Below are 18255 nucleotides of genomic sequence, written 5' to 3' on the forward strand. Positions count from 1 at the left end.
TAAGAAGAAAAGACTCTCTGAGCCAACAACTATTACATGTTAGTCAGCACAACTACGTAGGTCTATGCTTGAGCCACTCCAAACCATTTCGCAGCTGATAAGGTCCGACCATGTGACCTCCAAATCAAAATGTTAGGGTTAGAAGGATCAACGTTTTAGTGGAACAGAATGTAATGATCAATGGCTGCAACATATGTAGAATACTGCACTTTTATCTCCTCGATAAGCAAATTATTATTTTTTAGGCTTTATTTGGTTCAACATTTGTAAAGGAAAGGAAGAGGAAAAAAAGGGAAGTGAAAAGAAACTAAAAGAAGGGAAAAAGGAAAAAGAGAAGAAATTTTTATTTTTCAATGTAAAGTTTAATGGAAGGAATGGAGTAAAAAGCAAAAAAGAAAAAAGAAAATGTAATTAACAACTTTTAATTTTTCTCTCTCCCCTCAAATTCTTTGAAAAAAGACTGATATTTTATTAGAGAAGTTTTCCACTTATTTCCTTTTGTCCATCAAATCTAAGTCATTTATTAAAACTAGATTAGATCCCGTGGATGCACGGATTTTGATCATTTTTTCACAAAATACTTAACGGATTATCTTCCAAACTACTGCATAGTTATAACATTTTTAACATACTAATTTAAATTTATTCATCTAATGTGCATATTTAAAATGCTAATATGGTAATTTGACCAAAATATTGAGTGATATATTTTCATTATTAATATAGCGATTTGACTAAAATATTAACAATTTAGAATCATTATTATTACATTGTACTGTATCTATTATTGACATAATTTATAAACTAAATTTTGTTTCCATACATAAATAGTTTATATAAAAAGAAAGAGAATAAAACAAAATAAAACAGATACACTTATTTGGGAGAGTGGTTTTTGGCGGGAAAAAATCACACCAGGAATTGACACGTGTCATTTCTGGTGTCTCTTCTAGTATACAGTAATAGATTAAAATTAAACATAAAAGCATAATAAAAGTTTTTTTTTTTCTTTTCCTTCCTAATTCCATCGATTAAATAAAATGTTATAAGACTGGAGACCAATTGACCATGTCCATGTCATCATGAGGAGGAGAACACGTGACATGACTTATGTACTCGGAGTTGCACGCACCATACGTCCATACCCCAATTTCGACATTACCAACTCCCGCGATCTCCAATCTGAAACTGAAAACTGAAAAGCTTCAAGTCCACCATTACGTAATAACGTGTGTTACCATTTCCTTAATTCTAATTTCACAGTTATTTGCCATTTTCTCTCTCCTCCATTCGCAATCTAAGTTTCGTATTCTGAGATTTTTCACACTTCAAACAGTTTAACCCTAATTCTCTCATTTTCATTCTCAATTACTCCAATTTCCCCCTTTTTCATCGATTGATTGCGCAATTGATTGTGGATTAAGCTAAGGTTTCGAATGTTGTAAGATAAGGGAGGAGAAACAATGGCGAGGGTTCAAGAGAATTGGGAACGCCTTGTTCGAGCTACTCTCCGGCGAGAGCAGCTTCGAACCGCCGGCCCCGCCCATGAGCGCCACCCTAGCGGTCTCGCGGGAGCTGTTCCGCCTTCGCTTGGCCGTGCTTCCAATATCGATGCCATTTTGCAAGCTGCTGATGAGATTCAGGACCAGGATCCCAATGTTGCTCGCATTCGTATGTTTTTCTTTCCCTTCTTCGTAAATTCTGGCAGTTTATGATTGAGAACCATAGTTTTACAGTGAACTTGTTAGAAAATTTTGACCATGAGTGATGAACAGTTGCTTAGAAGTAAATAAATTGTGGGATATTGTTGAAAATTCTCGTAGTTTGTATGTTTAGGAAGGGTGAAATGGGAGGGGAAAGCTTCATTAACGGTTAAGAGATGCAAATAGTTGAACATGCTGCATAAAGTTTTTAGTGATTACATCCTCCATAGGATTGTTCTATGTGTTGGTGATGGCCTCATGCATCGTGACCAGATGCCCAGCTGGTTTTTGCACCTGATTTCACATGATTTGGAGACAACAAAATGAAACGAGAAGCAAACAGATTAACATCATCAGTTTAGAGGTCCCATATTGGGTGATTCCAAATCAATAATGGATATTGATAAATAGTACAAATCACATTGCAAAATCATAAATAAATATACTTTTAAGATATACATTTAATTTCAATTTTTTTCCATTTAAGCTCACATTTTATTCTGTTAACTTCAAATTATGTTCTGTTAACCTCATATTTTATTCATTTAATTCTCTTTCTCGGTTTCTTTTTTTATTTCCACCTTTTTTTTTGCCTTTCCGTCGCATATTAGATAGGATCATAGCCGTGAGAGATGAATACAAAATTTGGATTTCCCCTAAAGCATGGCACGCTCAATATGAGCTGTTTTGCTACCCTAAAGCCATGCAAGGATCCTAAAGCTTTTTCCACCCTTACACTTAATGGCGCCTCCACCCTTTTAGGTTGCTCACTTTGAGTCTGCCTCCTTCATTCTTGATAGTCACACAGACTCACACCTTACCCCTCATCTGACAAAATAGCAACATCCAAATTCGTTAAATGATGCGATGATTGCTCAAACTCTAAGTAGTACTTTTCTTGAATCACACTCTTTTGCGCCTGCTAAATGAAGTGATGTTGATCTTAATATTGAGATTAAGTAGCTAATGTGCACGTTTTATAAGCCTTTTTCTTTTTCATTATACTGTTTAAACCAATTCCCGTACATTTTGAAATAAGAAAATAGGAATTTATATTTATACTTTAACTGTTGCTGCCGTAATGTCACGGTCCGAGTGTTTTGACACTGGATTGTGCGACGTGCACTTGACTATGGAGCGCAAGGGAGAGAGTGTTAGAATCCAACCTTCCTTTTCATGTAGTTTTCTTATCTATTGCTTTCTAGGACCTTTTTAATAGTTTTCTAGGCTTTAGATATAATTATTATATTTCTATCAATCCAACGTTCACTGGAAATTTAAAGCTAACTCAAAATAAACCTTTATGAGGGGTATGGACCAATATTTCTCATCAGAAGTTGCTTTTGCTTAATTAATTGCTTTGTTATTAGCCTTTATAGATATTGTGTTGTCACATGTTTTTAAGTTTTTCAAGACTGAACAAAGTGCCGACAAAACAAATACGTTCTCGTTGTCAGTACCGCTTTTGCCTGCTGTGCGCACACAAGCGCCCCGATCGACCCTCGACCCTCGCTCTTGTCGCCAATAGGCAAGAGTTCCCTTTATGAATCAAGCATTTGGTCGTGCCCCAAGCCTTGAGATTCACTTTCTGCACAAGGCTTGCGTCCTTGCCGCCTCATAGGCAAGAGCGTGCGCACAATCCGTTGTCAAAACACTCAGGCCGTGACAGCAAGCCTTTTGCGGTAAGTGTATCATATGACTCGTGGGGCACCAACGGGTGCTTAATTCAAGATGGACACACTTGCCTATAGGCGACAAGAGCGAGTGTCGATCGGGGAGGTTGTGTGTGCACAAAGGCACAAGTGGGGCCTACGAAGAGAGTGTAACAATTTTCGGAGACTTTGTTGAGTCTGAAAAGCTTAAGAACGTGCGACAAAATAATATCTTTAAAGGCTTACACCAACGCTAGTAATTAAGCAAAGACAACTTCTGAGCGAGGGTCGACCGGGGAGGTTGTGTGCGCACAAAGGTACAAGTGGGGCCGGCGAAGAGAGTGTAACAGTTTTCGGAGACTTTGTTGAGTCTGAAAAGCTTAAGAACGTGCGACAAAATAATATCTTTAAAGGCTTACAACAACGCTAGTAATTAAGCAAAGACAACTTCTGATGAGAGGTATTGGTCCATACCCCTCATAGAGGTTTATGTTGAATTAGCTTTGAACTTCCGGTGAACGTTGGATTGACAAAAACATAATAATTCTATCTAAAGCCTAGAAAACTATTAGAAAGTCCTAGAAAGTAATAAATAAACAAAGTACAAGTAAATGAAGGTTGGATTCGAACACGTAAAAATACTATCATGCAGTAGACAGCTGCACCATTGCTCTTCATATTGCTTCTGCATATGAAGTGATGATGTATAAAACACTATTTTATTGATCTTAGTATTTGAGATTAAGAAGCTAATGTGCACGCTTGATAAGTTTTTTTCTTTTTCATTGTACTTTTTAAACTGATTCCCTTACATTTCGAAACAAGGAAATAGGAACTTATATTTACATGATAATCGTTGCTGCCATAACATACAACCATGCAATAGACAGCTGCACCGTTAGCTCCTCGTATTGCTTCTGCATATGGAGTTGTATGGTGTGGATTTTTGATTGATGCAACATTTCTCTTTTTCCTTGTATTTTTACTGTTAATTTTAGTAATGTGTAAAGTCTTATGGTGCAGAACTGATGCAAAACCAGCAACATGTCCTGTTTGCATTGTTTGTTGCCTAATTATGTTTTGAATTGTCTTATAGTGTGTGAGCAGGCATATTCTATGGCACAAAATCTGGATCCAAACAGTGAAGGCAGAGGTGTCCTCCAATTCAAGACCGGTCTGATTGCTGTCATTAAGGTACCACCATCTATAATATCTTATCATATAGTTTTTTAACTAGTCTAGTTGTGATGCTACTGGTGTTTTCAAGATCTAGAAATGAGAGGTCAATTTGTCACTGTAAATATTCATCTGGATTTTTTCCTAGACTATTGTTTGAATTATGGAAACTGCTGGTGTCTGTAGCAAAAACTTGCCAAAAGGGATGGATCTCAAATAGATCGTAACCGTGATGTCGAACGATTATGGGAATTCTACCACCGATACAAGCAAAGACATAGAGTGGATGACATTCAACGTGAAGAACAGAAATGGCGCGAATCTGGGGTATTCAGTACCAATGTTGGAGAGTAAGTGCAAAACCCCTCCTGTTTGCATTGTTTTATACTTCTTCCTTTTCCCTAAAGTTGCAGCCCTTGGGTTTTACACGTTTATTAGGACAAGAGGAGAGAGAATAAAAGTTGAGGTTTGACCATGTGATTACATAAAAAGCAAGCACTTCACTTCTAATTAGTTTCTCTTTTCACTAACTAATTATGAAGTCGATAACTCTCTCTTTTCAGGTTTTGACGAGAAACTAAGTTTTAGTATTATGTTATTTCAGATTGGTGGAAATGAGGAAAGTGTTTGCCACATTGAGGGCTCTGGTTGAGGTGATGAAGGAATTGGCCAAGGATGCCGCTCCTGAAGTGGGAAGATTGATTTTGGAGGAAGTACGGTTCACTTTTTATTGTTCTAGATCATTGAATTTGCTGATAGCTCCTTTAATATATTATTCTTTGCACATGCGTAATGATATTTGTGCTAATTGATCTTTTTACTAAGACTAATAATAGTAGAAGTGAACCAATTAGGATGGCTTTTAGTAGAAAATATTATTAAGGTAACATCGATACTGGTGCCTCCGTCTTTTTAGTTCTACTATAGTCCTTTTGGGGATGTTTTGAAGTAGCTCTACCATCTCTTGTATGTTAATATGTTTTAAATGACACCACTACCTTTCCCCATACTTGCACGTGGTTTATTTCTAAAAGCAAGCTGTAGTCTCTCTCTACTTTCTAGGTATGGGAGTAAAGTGTACCTTAGTGATATATGTAGTTACAATCAAATCTCTTGATTTTTCTTCTAGCCATCCATTTAGTGTTTTTATCCGAATCCGAGTCCTTCCCGTAATGGCTCTCTCTACTATCCCTTTTCCCTATTTTCTTTTATCCCATAACCATCTTGATTGGTTTTTCTGGCGCTAAAGTTTCTCTTTAAGAGGTGTGAGAGTTTCTGAGACTCGTTCATCTTCTTTGTTGGATAGAGCTGAATAATAGCTGATAGACACTCTACCCTCGAATCCCTTTCTCTTCTCCTTTATCAGTTCTACTGTCATTTCCTTTTCACCCTTTCCTTGCTTGGATTTGTGGTAGACACTATCAGGAGGGCCTTGCGACAAGCGGGTTCTCACTTATTGCATCAAGGCACGTTAGTTGGTTCATAGGAGTTTTTGGAGTTAGATTGGGTGGTTGAAGGAAAGAGAAGAAAGAGAAGAGAACGGAGGTGAAAACAAGACTCTGAAAGGCCTTCAACTGATTTACACCACCTTGTCGGGACTTCTGTTCAATAATTTTCTGTTAATATTTTGATATTTTCTGGGCACTAGTTCGTGATTTAGATAATTAATAGCTCTCAACCTATGTGTTGGGCACTAATCAGTCCAGGAGAAAAATAAAGAAAAACCTTCAGTTTCCTTAGAGAATTTTGACCATCCTAGGCTATCTATTCATTATTCTCATAGTATAGTTTGGTGGGCAGTCTGGGCACTAATTTTGTGGATTTTGATAATTGCTAGCGGCTAACCTATAGTGGGGGTTACGTGGAGGGGATTTTTTCAATTTAATGGTGACAATCTATTTCGACTGTCCGTGATTATCTTTGCTAATGGACGTTGTTTACTTGATCTTTAGATGTCAAAATAATCTTGCGCTATTCAAAGTTCAAAAGACTTTGAGCATTACTTTGAGCGTGAGTGGATCATGTTATCTATTATCTTCTTTTATTTGCATTAGTTGTGCTGTAACAGGTAGTCAATGTGGATACTCGTACTTCCCTTTGGTGAGATCTCGGATGGGTTAGATGCTTGTATCCTCACTCCGTTGAATAGCAGAGATGCTCTTGTCAATACCAATTTACTTGTAGTAATAAGATTTTTACCCAGTTAGCCAGTTAATTTCGATGATTTTATTGTTCTGTTATATGTCAAGCTAGATTTTATTGACGTTCTGAGTCTCTATAATCATGTGCTTGAGTTTCATGCATTTATTTGCCGCAGTGGACCAATTGTGATTTGATAGAAGCAGAAATCCCTTTCCCTTCTTTTCCCAGTTTGACATTGTGAATATAGCTTAGGTTACCATATTTTCTTCGTATTCATATTTCTTTGTTTGGCTTTGTTGCAGTTAAGGAGAATTGAAAAGTCAGATGCTACCTTGTCCGGTGAACTCACACCATACAACATTATTCCCCTAGAAGCACCGTCTTTGACCAATGCTATTGGAGTTTTCCCAGAGGTAAAGACTTTTGGACTTGTTTCAAAATTTGTTCCCTCCCTCCTGTTCAAACATGTATGCATGTTGGAAGCTTGTGAGGTCATTGGTTTTTAACTTTGACTATAAAAGTAAAAAAATCTGCAAATGCTTAGGGAGGTAGGTTGTACAATTCTTTTCGTTAGTATTGTTCTTGTGTCTTGCTGCTTTTGTTTTCAACTTTTCACCCATGACGCCTTGTGCTAAGTCATCGATACAAGTTGTTGAAGCTCCTTTGTTCCTCTTGGAAGGTTGTAGGCAAAAACATTTTGTGAATTCTTTTTGTTAACATTATATGCAAATCAATATGTTCCTTTCTTTCCACATGATGTAGTCTTTTGTTGTTTTTCTGGTTTAGTGTTTGAATTTGCAATTTTATGCTAGTAACTTGTGGGACATATTATGACTTAGACCAAATATTGCATGCTCTGATCAGGTTAGAGGTGCGATATCTGCTATAAGGTATATTGAAAGCTTCCCTAGACTTCCTGCTGCTTTTGAGATTCCTGGCCATCGGGATGCAGACATGTTCGATCTTCTGGAATTTGTCTTCGGTTTCCAGGTTTCTTCAGACTTATATCTGTGTGTTATTCTGTTTTTCTCTGTTCAATGATGCAGTTAAGTTTGGGACTTTTGGTTTTCTTGTATACCTTTTAAAAAATTCAAGAGGCACACTCTTAGTTTTTTTTGTTCGTGTTGAGCTATTGACCTTTGTGTCATATGGGTAAATATGTCTACTGTTTGGATCTCTTGGTGCACAGTCGCCAGGTTTTCTTATTTTGCACTTTAAAATAAGCAACATCAGCCTCCTCCCCCCCCCCCCCCCTCCCCCCCACCCTGTTTTTTCATATACCTTCTCTATCTTTTTTCTCTCTTCATCCTCATTGATTTTATTTACATTCAACAATCACTCTTTCGTGCCAAAATCAAATGGGTACTTTAAGGGCTTGTCCACGTTTTTCGAATAATTGCAATTGGGATATTGGCTTCCTGTATCTTGGTTTGTTACTCTGTAAGGGTTCTTTTCTGGCTTGTTATGGCCTTTTCTTTCCTGGTGGTGATGGACATTGATGTGGTTGGGCTCAATTTATTCAATCAACCTTACTTCTTTTATTTGTAAGATCATCGGATAAATGCCTAGCGCTGTCTTGCTGGCTCCATGATGCCATTTATTTGAGATGGATTGTAGTTTGTTAGCCGGTTTGAGCTGAGCTGTATATCTTTTTGGAATTTTATTGAGGGTTACCGTGAGGCTAACCATTCATGTGGTAACTTTTTCATTCGCCAAATGACCTTCCTAGACAGGTGTTGAATTCCGTCATAAAGGGGATTTTTTTCAGTAACCCCGAGGCATAGAAAATTTCTCAAAATTCTCAAGTAATGTTGAATTCATTAAGATCTCTTCAGTCGGTTCAAAGAGTTTTTGCTAGATCAAACCTGGTCAAATAGTTTTTTGTGGCAAACTTGGTTATTACTACTTATGACGGGGAGAAGCAGGTACACTGTGAATGCTTGGTGAAAGTCCTACCGTGAGAAGTTCATGGTGCTAAAGAAGTGTCATTTTATTGGAATGCAGATATATGCTCTGTGCTGCTTTCTGATACTTCAAAGTTCAGACCACACTTATGCCCTTCTAATCTTGTAAATTCATGAAGAAACTTCTCCATTGTTGCATTTATATCTTCAGATATACTCCCTCTGTTCCATAGTAGTTGTTATATTTAGGGAATGAGAAAAAAAATTAAAGGAACATCATTTACTATAATGTGTCCCACCATTTATATTGGTACCAACAAATAGCCATTTAGTTTTGTGGATTATTAAATGCTTTAGATTATTATTGAAATTTTGATAGCTATTTATGGATATCAAAAGAAGGAAAACTTGACTATTAAAATGGGACGGAGGGAGAGTGGAGTAGTGAACCTATTCTGTCATGCTACACTGATTTATGCCTGTTTCCTATTTGTAGTGATTAAACTTATGTACTTCCCTGAAAATTCTCTTTTGCAGAGGGACAATATTAGAAATCAACGCGAAAATGTTATCTTAATAGTTGCAAATTCGCAATCTCGTCTTGGGTTCCCAGATGAACGTGATCCTGTGAGTATCTGTTTTAATTTTTTATTTTTCTTTTATAAACATTTATGGTGTATTCTATGCCTCAGCAATCAGCATTTAAAGATTTTTTTTAATTTCCGAGTGCTTGCTATTTTGATCAATTTTTGTTTACGTATGTCTGTGGGAGGGGCGGTAAGGGAACAATCAATAAATTTCTTGACAAAAAGAAACTATATACTTGTTTCTCTCACTATTCCCCCGTGCACCGAAAGTGCTGTAGATTCAGGTATGTAGGCTTTGGGTGAAGTTTATTTGCCTTATGCATGCATGCATCCATATTCAAGTCAAGAGGACTTATGCTGGGATAAATGCTGCTTAATTGTCAAATGGTTAAATTTATCTGAACATGCTCAACTTGGATATGTTTGGCCTCCTTTTCCTTTGAGATAGCTTGTTATTGTAAGTAACTACAATACGTTATGTTCTTGATTACTTATTCCCGACAAAATTGAAAATGAACAGTTTGTGGTTTCCTTAATCTTTGAATAGGTGTTAACTCATTCACCAATGGTGACGTTAGACTTAATTTTTTACATCACTATAACTTGAGGTATGGCATTAAATGAATATTGGATCTTGGAGAGTTTGGGGTTTCCTTGTTTAATTCATATTGTGCCTAATCATTGTGCTGGATTTCAAGTGTGGATAACAAAAAAATACGGAGAGAGAATTTGTATTGTTATACGGAGTATTAGTATTATTTAACAAAATTAGTTTACTATATTATATTAGTGTTACACAATATTATTCTTATTCATCATTATTTATAATTACAACTTAAATATAATCATTCAGCTTCCAAGATCAAATGACCCATCTAGCTTAGGACTCAGAAGCAGCTAGAACTCTAGAAGCCGTTGTTATAAACCTAATTAGTGTAGGTTTTCATTCGTTTTTATGTTGGCTGAAAAGCCATTAACCAAATGGTTTTGGTTGTTTGACCACATTAAAACATACGCCAACTAAAAACCTAACACAAAGCCGTTTGACTAGTCAAAGAATTATACAGTATAGATAAAGCAGGAGAATATAAATAAATAAACATCAGAAAGATCTTCACCTCCAAGATCCCCTCCTATGTCATTGCCAAAAAAATTCCTTATTGTGAATGTTATGATACATAAAAATGAAATCAACAAAATATATGTAATAGTAAACTAATTTTTATCCTCTCTCTGTCCCTTTTTACGTTCTGCTTATCGGGATGACATTTTTTGTCCGCACTTTAATCTTCATTCGTTTGGAGTATATGTTTTTAAAATATAACCTCCTTTTCTCTTTTTTTAACCCAGCAATAGCTATGACACTGTCCATTCACGTCATGATTAATTCTCATCCATATCATCCTCCATTCATGTCTTATCTAAGGTCCCCACAAAAATTAAGCTGTGTGCAACAAAAACTTTTGTGATTTATATAAAACAAAAATTATCACGTGGGATCTTGTTAGATTTGTTTCAATGTGTAATATTCAAATATCAACTTTTCATACTTTAAATTATAGCGTAAATAAAAATATAATTAGTCAAACAAGTGCGTTGGAGACCGCATAGAATGCAATCAGATAAAACATAAAAGAACGGAGGAATTACTTTCTTACTATTATAAGATAAAGGGAACATCAATTAAAACGATAATAAGATAAAAGGGATTATTTTAGCAAAACATCAAAGCTGATTGCCAAATACGGCCCAAGTATTCTTGTTCTTTTAATTGCTGGCTACATATTCCAAGTTGGCTTTTTTAATTTATTTTTAGCTCAGTGTGCTTACTGATTTTCTCTTTGGCCTAAGTTGTTGCATTTCATTGCAGGAATTACATAGTATGCTTGTATCTTTTACTTGCTGATTTTCTCCTTGGCCTGTGCAGAAAGTAGACGAGAAAGCTATATACGAGGTTTACAAGAAAGTGCTAGATAATTATTTTAGATGGTGCAAATATTTGCGGATACGGATGGCATGGAATAGGTTCTGCAACCATATGCAATTATGGATTTTTTTTTCTTGGTATCTCAAGGGGTGCTACTATCCTTTTTTAAACTTTATTATTGACATTTTTTTTTTCTTTTTTGTAATTCTTTTGTTTTCAGTTCTGATGCAATTACTCGGGAGAGGAAGCTTTTTTTGGTCTCGTTGTACTTTCTTATTTGGGGGGAGGCTGCCAATGTTCGTTTTCTCCCTGAATGCATTTGCTACATATTCCACAATGTATGCTTCTACGCTTGAGTTACTTCTTTGCCTTGTTAATAGTCATGATTATTCTCCAACTTGGCTATCCTGGAAAGTTTGTGATTGAGTCATTAGATTTCATCTTTTTGGCCGTACATATAATTTTATGTTTGAATTCAGTTAACTTTGTGCTTCAGATGGCGAAGGAGTTAGATGCAATCTTGGACCATGGAGAAGCTTATCTTGCCGAAAGCTGTAAAATGGAAAATGGTTCAGTCAACTTTCTTGAGAAAGTTATTCAACCTATATATGATACAATGGTTGAGGTTAGTCGTTTCTCTGAATTGTTCCTATTTCTATGATCAAGTAGAATTTTCGCTTTCTTTTTACTTTTCGCTTTCTTTTTACAATGGTGGTGGTGTTCCGGCTGTGTAGATTTGGGTTTGGGTTAACTGTTAGAATTTTTTTCCCGGATAACCGTTAAATTTTGGTTTCTCTTTTTTACAAGCCTAAACCGTACCCGAGAAATCATTTCACCAGTTTATCGGTTAACCACACTTTCCAATTCGGTTATACAATTGTTTTGCCTACTTTTCTAGTTTGCTTAACACATTTTTCTCATGTAATGTGCTACTCCCTCTGTCCCATAATTATAGTCCCGTTTGACTAAAAACACGGATTTTAAGAAAAATGGAATATAGTATATGGAAAAGTGGAATAAAGTACAAATGATGATTGAGTTGCATGGAAAAGTGGAATAAAATACATGGGAAAGAGAATATAGTACATGGAAAAATGGAATATAGTACATGTGTGGGGTTTTCAATGCATTTTTAATTAATATAGTACATGGGAAAGTGGGGACCTTAATAGCCAAAATTAGAAATAGGACTATAATTTTGGGACGCCCGATTTAGAAAATAGGACAATAATTTTGGGACGGAGGGAGTACATGACAATTGTACTTTATTAATTGGTGTTATTGGGGAGGCTACGAAAGTACCAAGTCTCTCATTTTCCGTAGAAGTTCCTTAAATACTATTATCTCTAATTAGTAGAAAACTCGGAAACAACACTAGATTTTTTTTATTTTTTTTGTCAATTTTTTATTCTGTTGTTATTATCTGCTGGTTCTTATTTCGTTTACCTGCTATGCCTTTTGTTATTACCTTCGTTTTCCTGAGTTCTGCCTAGTTACTCTAGCAACATAAACCACGGATAGCAACATAAACCACAGAGAATTCAAAATTGGGACCACCAAGTGAGTACTTTTATATGTAGGAGAAGAGAAATAGAGAGTAAGAGAATTATTATATATAATTGGGTCCCACAAAGTGGGATGAGAAATTATATATGGGATGAGAAATTATAAAATATAAACAAAAGGTTGATATCAATGGAATTAAGTAAAAGTGACTAGAACTTAGAAAAACACCTCAAAACAGAAAGTGAGTAGAACTTAGAAAAATGAAGTGAGTATAATATAAGAGAAAACGCAAAGGTGGAGAAAAAAGTGAAAAGGGTGGAGAGAGAAAGAGAAAAAGTAGGAAACATAATGCCATGCTCGTGGGCCTGCAGGGTATTTTTTTTGTATTTATTTATTCGGTTTTTTCATGAAATGCCCCTTAGGTTTCACGAAATTCACCAAATACCCCTGCGCATTTCAAAATACATAATATACCCCTATTTAAACTTAAAGTGCACCAAATACCCTTGTATTTAACGACCGTTAGTTCTCCGTTAGCTTTAATTTACGATTATACCCTTATTTACCTAATATTCTATATTTTAACTTAAAAAAATAAATCTCATTTCTTCTCTCTCCTCTCATCTCCTAGTTCTAACCCATCTTCGATCTCACCCCCAATTCATCAATAGCCATTGATTCACCTCAAACTACCCAGAAATACAAGCCTCTTCTTCCGGTGATTGGGTAGTGCAGGTGGTGGGAAGTCCGGCGAATCCACCATTTCCGCCGATGAAGGTTGAAGACTTGAAGGCTGGCGGCGAGAAGAGATCGAGGAAGTCCGACGAATCCATTTTACTGGACAAATTCATTGGGAGGAGAGGATTAAGCGCGACGGAAGAGAATGAAGGAGAAGACGGCGACGCCTTCTCAATTCTCTCTCCTCAAACCACCTCCTCCTCCCTACCAAACTCCAGACGGAGGAACCCTGACCCGAATGCTTTCCTGGGTCGTTAATTTTTGCTTGAAGTGAGAAACAATGTCGCCTGTAGAAGGATCTCGGGAAGAGAATGTGTACTTGGCCAAATTGGCTGAGCAAGCTGAAGGTATAAGAAGCTTTTTGGTAATACATTGCGATCTAAGACCTTGCAAATTGCAATTGCATTATTATAATTTCGAACGGAACCACTCAACACTATTTTGATCAAATATCACGTTCGAAAAGCTAATTGGTTTGCAAGGGATTGGCAGGCTTTTCAATGTCATTTTTTGTGTGTATTTTGCTAAAGGGATTGAATGATAATCCTCTGTGTGTATTTTGGGAAAAAACAGAATAAAAATGTTCAATGTTCACTTTTTTTAATGTGAATTTCCTGATCAAATGACTTGCAGCACTTTGAGAAGATCATCAAGATCAAACAAAACATGGATTGAGTGTTAATCCTTTGTGTATATTTTGTTAAAATCAGAATAAAAGTGCTCAGCATTCACTTTTTTAATTTGAAATTTCTGGTCATATGAGGTGCAAGAAGTCAGTTCTTAAGAGTGAGATTTTGTTTTTTTTATAATATAAGGGATTGGGTGTCAATCCATTGTGTATATTTTGCGAAAAACAGATTAAAACTTTTAATGGGAATTTCTTGATCAAATGAGGAGCAGAACTTTGAGAAGATCAGAGTAAATCCTTAGTTTGCGTTTTCTCAAAAGAAAATGAAACTTCATCATATGTTATTCCATATAAATTTCCAACACACTCTTGTGCGGCAAGTGAAGGATTAAACTAAAATAAAAGGCTTGCGATCTAGGACAAGGAATAACAGGGGTTTGTCAAGTTTGCAAAGTCATACAACCGAAGGCTTTCACAAGCATTGCCTTCTTCTAATACTTTTTGTTTGTAGCAAAGTGTTCACAAATGCGTTCTGCTCCCTTGATTTTTTTTCTTTATTCTATACTTCCAGTAGTTCCGTCTTCCGATATCAACCAACCATGGAAAAGTGTTTGGGACAGATTAGGGAAGCCACAAAAAGATGTGCCTCCAAAAGCCAGATTGCTGATGTTTGTCCAGGAGACAAAGCTCATTGCAATATAAGTTGGACTGACCAAAATTCAGCTTTGATTCCTAAACCTTATGCACAAATAGATTATGGCAATCAAAGTTTTTGTAAAGTTACTATGCAAATTAATCATCTTTTATGGAATATAATCCCTATTTACTGCTCTAATTTGTTACAAACAGCTCTGATTAGAACTGCAAAGCCGTAAGATTTAAATTATGCAGTTTAAAAGCAGTTTGGGTATTTGGTGCAAACAAGTTTACAAATAGGTGTATATTGTGCAAAAAGTGTATAAATAGGTGCATTTGGTGAATTATAAACATGACTTAACGGAGGACTAACGGAAAGTCAAAATAGGGGTATTTGGTGAACAATAGGAAAAAAATAGGGGTATATTATGTATTTTGAAACGCGCAGGGGTATTTGGTGAATTTCGTGAAACCTCAGGGGTATTTCATGAAAAAACCGTTATTTATTTATTATAAGGTGGGGAGAGTAAAGAAGTAGAAATAGAAAGAGAATTTTGTGTTCCAAAACAGAAAAGCAAGATTGTGCAGATTTAAGGAAACAGGTTAAAAAGGAAAGTGTATAAATTAAAAAAGATAAAGAATACTAGATTAATATAGTTTATTTGATAAAATACGGAATATCAAAAGAAATAAACCCAAAACATTTGATGATGGGTTAATAAATGCTTAATTCGCTATTGCAGTTCACTAAATAAACCCATTATTGAGATGACCATCTAAAATAATCTTACCTTCTTGTAATGATAGATCAAATATGCTCTTCCAGTCATTACTTCTTGATTATTTCGAGATTCTTTTTTTCTCTTTGTATTTTTTCAACTGCTACTTATATAGACCATTGTTCCAGAAACACAGTGCCTACAAAAATGGTTTTTATGTTAATAATTCTTTATTTAGAATTGGATAACATTATTTCATTAGGACAACTATATATCAAACTATGCTCTACCAGAAAAGCATTGTAGAAAGGTAGCATTCATACCGTGCTTTCAATCATCAAAGGACATACCCGAGACAACTCCTGTATTGCAGCTTTAGTGAAGCTGAGAAATATCCTGCTTGTACTCGCTGTATGTATTTGACTTGAAATCCTACCATTCCACTTCCCTTGACTAATGTGTTTTCCTCTTAGCCTTGAAGTTTGTTTTTCTCAGTACACATCTTCCTTTTGTAAGTGTGACCGTAGACAAAAAAAATGTTCAAAGACCGAGTTTGTATGACTCTAGACCTGCAGAGCTATGAATGGTGTTCGATTGTTTTAGCTAGTTGATGAGCCTGATGGCGTAAATTAAATCTGCTAGCCTGGGACTAGGATCCGTGATGATTGAGAGCTGCTCAAATATGTATCTAGGTCAATGTATTCTTGTATGGTATTGTAAAAACTGATATTGCATGTGCAGGAAACTTTAAGAAATGACAATGGGAGAGCAGCACATTCAGCATGGAGAAATTATGATGATTTTAATGAATATTTCTGGTTTGTTGTATTCCAAATATTGTTTTTATTAGTTATGACCCATAGACATTATTTTATATCATTTATATATTTTCTCTGTGCCTCATAGGTCGCCAACATGCTTTAAGCTGGGATGGCCAATGGATAAGGATTCAGCATTTTTGAGGAAGCCTTTTAAAAATTGGAAAAGGGTAAGTATGGTGTCCCGGAATATGCAATGTGAAACTTTATAAGTGCATGTTTTGTGTTTCTGATGTTTCAGTAGGGTGAGAATTCAGGGAAGGATGAGAGGATCCCTCCCCCCCCCCTCCCCCCCCCCTCCCCCCCCTCCCCCCCAAGTATATAGAATATATGTAGCATGATTTAGTTTTTTTAATTCCATTAAATATTCCCAGTCTCTTGTTTTTATGTAGATTATGCATTCTGTACCGCAAATAGTTCAGATTATATTTTTCAAAATTCCAAAGTCCTGATTCTCGTTAATGTAATGGATACTTTATTTTTTAAATGTGTGATAAAAGTAAGAATACTAAGAAAGTATTTCCCTCTCTCTGTTCGACTTCCATAATCACTGTAGCATAATCTGGGAGTATATCATTTTCTGTTGTCTTGTTTATATTTTGAAAATTTATAGTACTAGAAAATCACGCTTTTATGTTATTAGTTGTTTGCATAGTTCAGGCTGTTTTATGTAACTTTCTGTGTACTGAAATAAAATGTAAGACATGCTGCGGTTATTTAATCCTTCATGAAGAAAGAAAATAAGACTGCGTGAAAATGAATTTGGGCTTGCTGAAGCGAAGGCTGAGGTCCGATTTGACCACTTAAGAGATGGATTATGGACAAGAAGCACTGACAGTTAGACTTAGATCGAATGCTTTCGTTACATCTCATTGAACCTCATTTTCGTTTCTCTTCCTATGCCATAACATTGCTGTATTTAGTTCCTTAGTGATGAGAGACTGGTGATTAGGAGTTCATAAACACTGTTTTCATGTCCCCTCGTTTCAGTGGTTTCTTTTATTTAATATTTTATCTGTCCTCTTTTTATCTGTAGCTTCAATTTTTCCATTCAGTTCCCTTTTTTCCCTAATGCAAGTAAGAGATACAAAATTCCCTTCAATTATCTCTGATAGTGGGTTTATTGACTATATTTTAACTGGCTGCAAGAGTCCCTTACACTCCATCAAATAGAAGATTGTTAAACTTTTTATCTGCTGTCCCAAATTAAGGTTTAATATGCATTGAAATTAGCGTATTTGGGGCCATTTGCATCCGAACCGCTTCTTTATATCACCTAGATAGGTCTATTAGTGAAAATGAAAACGTATTTTCTAGAAATAGTCCTTTTAAATTTTGGGCCAAGGGAAAAGGGAGGGGGGTTCCTGTTAGTTTCCACTTTGTTCTTAGACTTCTTACTTAGGGTTTTATGGATGGTTTGGTGAATAGGTTAGACGGACCAAGGTTAAGATTTTAAGTAATGAGCAAGTGTTTGAGGAATCATAGTTTTTTCTCTGTATTGATATTTATTTTGGTACTGCTGTGCCAAGTGCTTCATTTTGCGACAACCATTGGATGATTCTTAATTGAATGTTGTGCTGCTGCTGCCTTCCTACCACAGTCTTCTGCTACTAATGTAGCATGTGTAATGTTCCATGTTGCAAAGAAAGTAGTTTTTTCTGTTTTTGTGTTTTTGTTCCTTGCTGCTTACATTGCACATCCTCACTCTGTCCCTTCCCATTAAAGCATACAATGAAACTAAGGGGGTGTTTTGTTCGCGGTGAAGGGAAAAGAATCAAGGGGTACATAAAGAATGGATTGTTAATCCACCAATTCACCACCGTTATTTTTTTGTGATATTAGAAAGGGTATCAAATCCGAATTTATGTTTGGTTATACTTAGCACTGCACACTTATCTCTTCTTTACATACAATCACCACCCTCAACTCTTCAACCATTCATCGCCAATCTACAACTGCTGCCATCACTCAATCGACCACTCTACTACCTCCTGCTAGTGCCGCGGCCTCACAATTCTGTCTTCAAGTGAATCTCTCTTTCTTTCTCTTTTTGTTTCAGCTCTGGTGGTATGATGTGGGGTGGCGGATCAGGTTTTAGGTAATTAGGTCATGGTGTCGT

General features: G+C 36.0%; 1 protein-coding gene across 2 annotated transcripts in view; it reads left to right on the top strand.

Annotated features, from left to right (window-relative positions):
- Positions 1-1150: 1150 nt before the first annotated feature.
- The window catches only part of LOC110794542 (callose synthase 10), a 40422-nt gene continuing 23317 nt past the window's right edge, over positions 1151-18255 (top strand). Inside the window, exons 1-12 of one of the 2 annotated variants that reach the window (XM_021999521.2) lie at positions 1151-1671; positions 4452-4549; positions 4718-4881; positions 5136-5244; positions 6976-7086; positions 7538-7663; positions 9115-9204; positions 11092-11189; positions 11312-11429; positions 11588-11716; positions 16060-16136; positions 16225-16306. In XM_021999521.2, the coding sequence (XP_021855213.1) occupies positions 1464-1671; positions 4452-4549; positions 4718-4881; positions 5136-5244; positions 6976-7086; positions 7538-7663; positions 9115-9204; positions 11092-11189; positions 11312-11429; positions 11588-11716; positions 16060-16136; positions 16225-16306 (1410 nt within the window). In that variant the 5' untranslated portion in view covers positions 1151-1463. The remainder of the gene's footprint in view (positions 1672-4451; positions 4550-4717; positions 4882-5135; positions 5245-6975; positions 7087-7537; positions 7664-9114; positions 9205-11091; positions 11190-11311; positions 11430-11587; positions 11717-16059; positions 16137-16224; positions 16307-18255) is intronic. The other variant, XM_056827842.1, reaches the window with a different exon arrangement.

The sequence above is a fragment of the Spinacia oleracea genome, chromosome 1 (assembly GCF_020520425.1).
Source record: "Spinacia oleracea cultivar Varoflay chromosome 1, BTI_SOV_V1, whole genome shotgun sequence".
Lineage (NCBI taxonomy): Eukaryota > Viridiplantae > Streptophyta > Magnoliopsida > Caryophyllales > Amaranthaceae > Spinacia > Spinacia oleracea.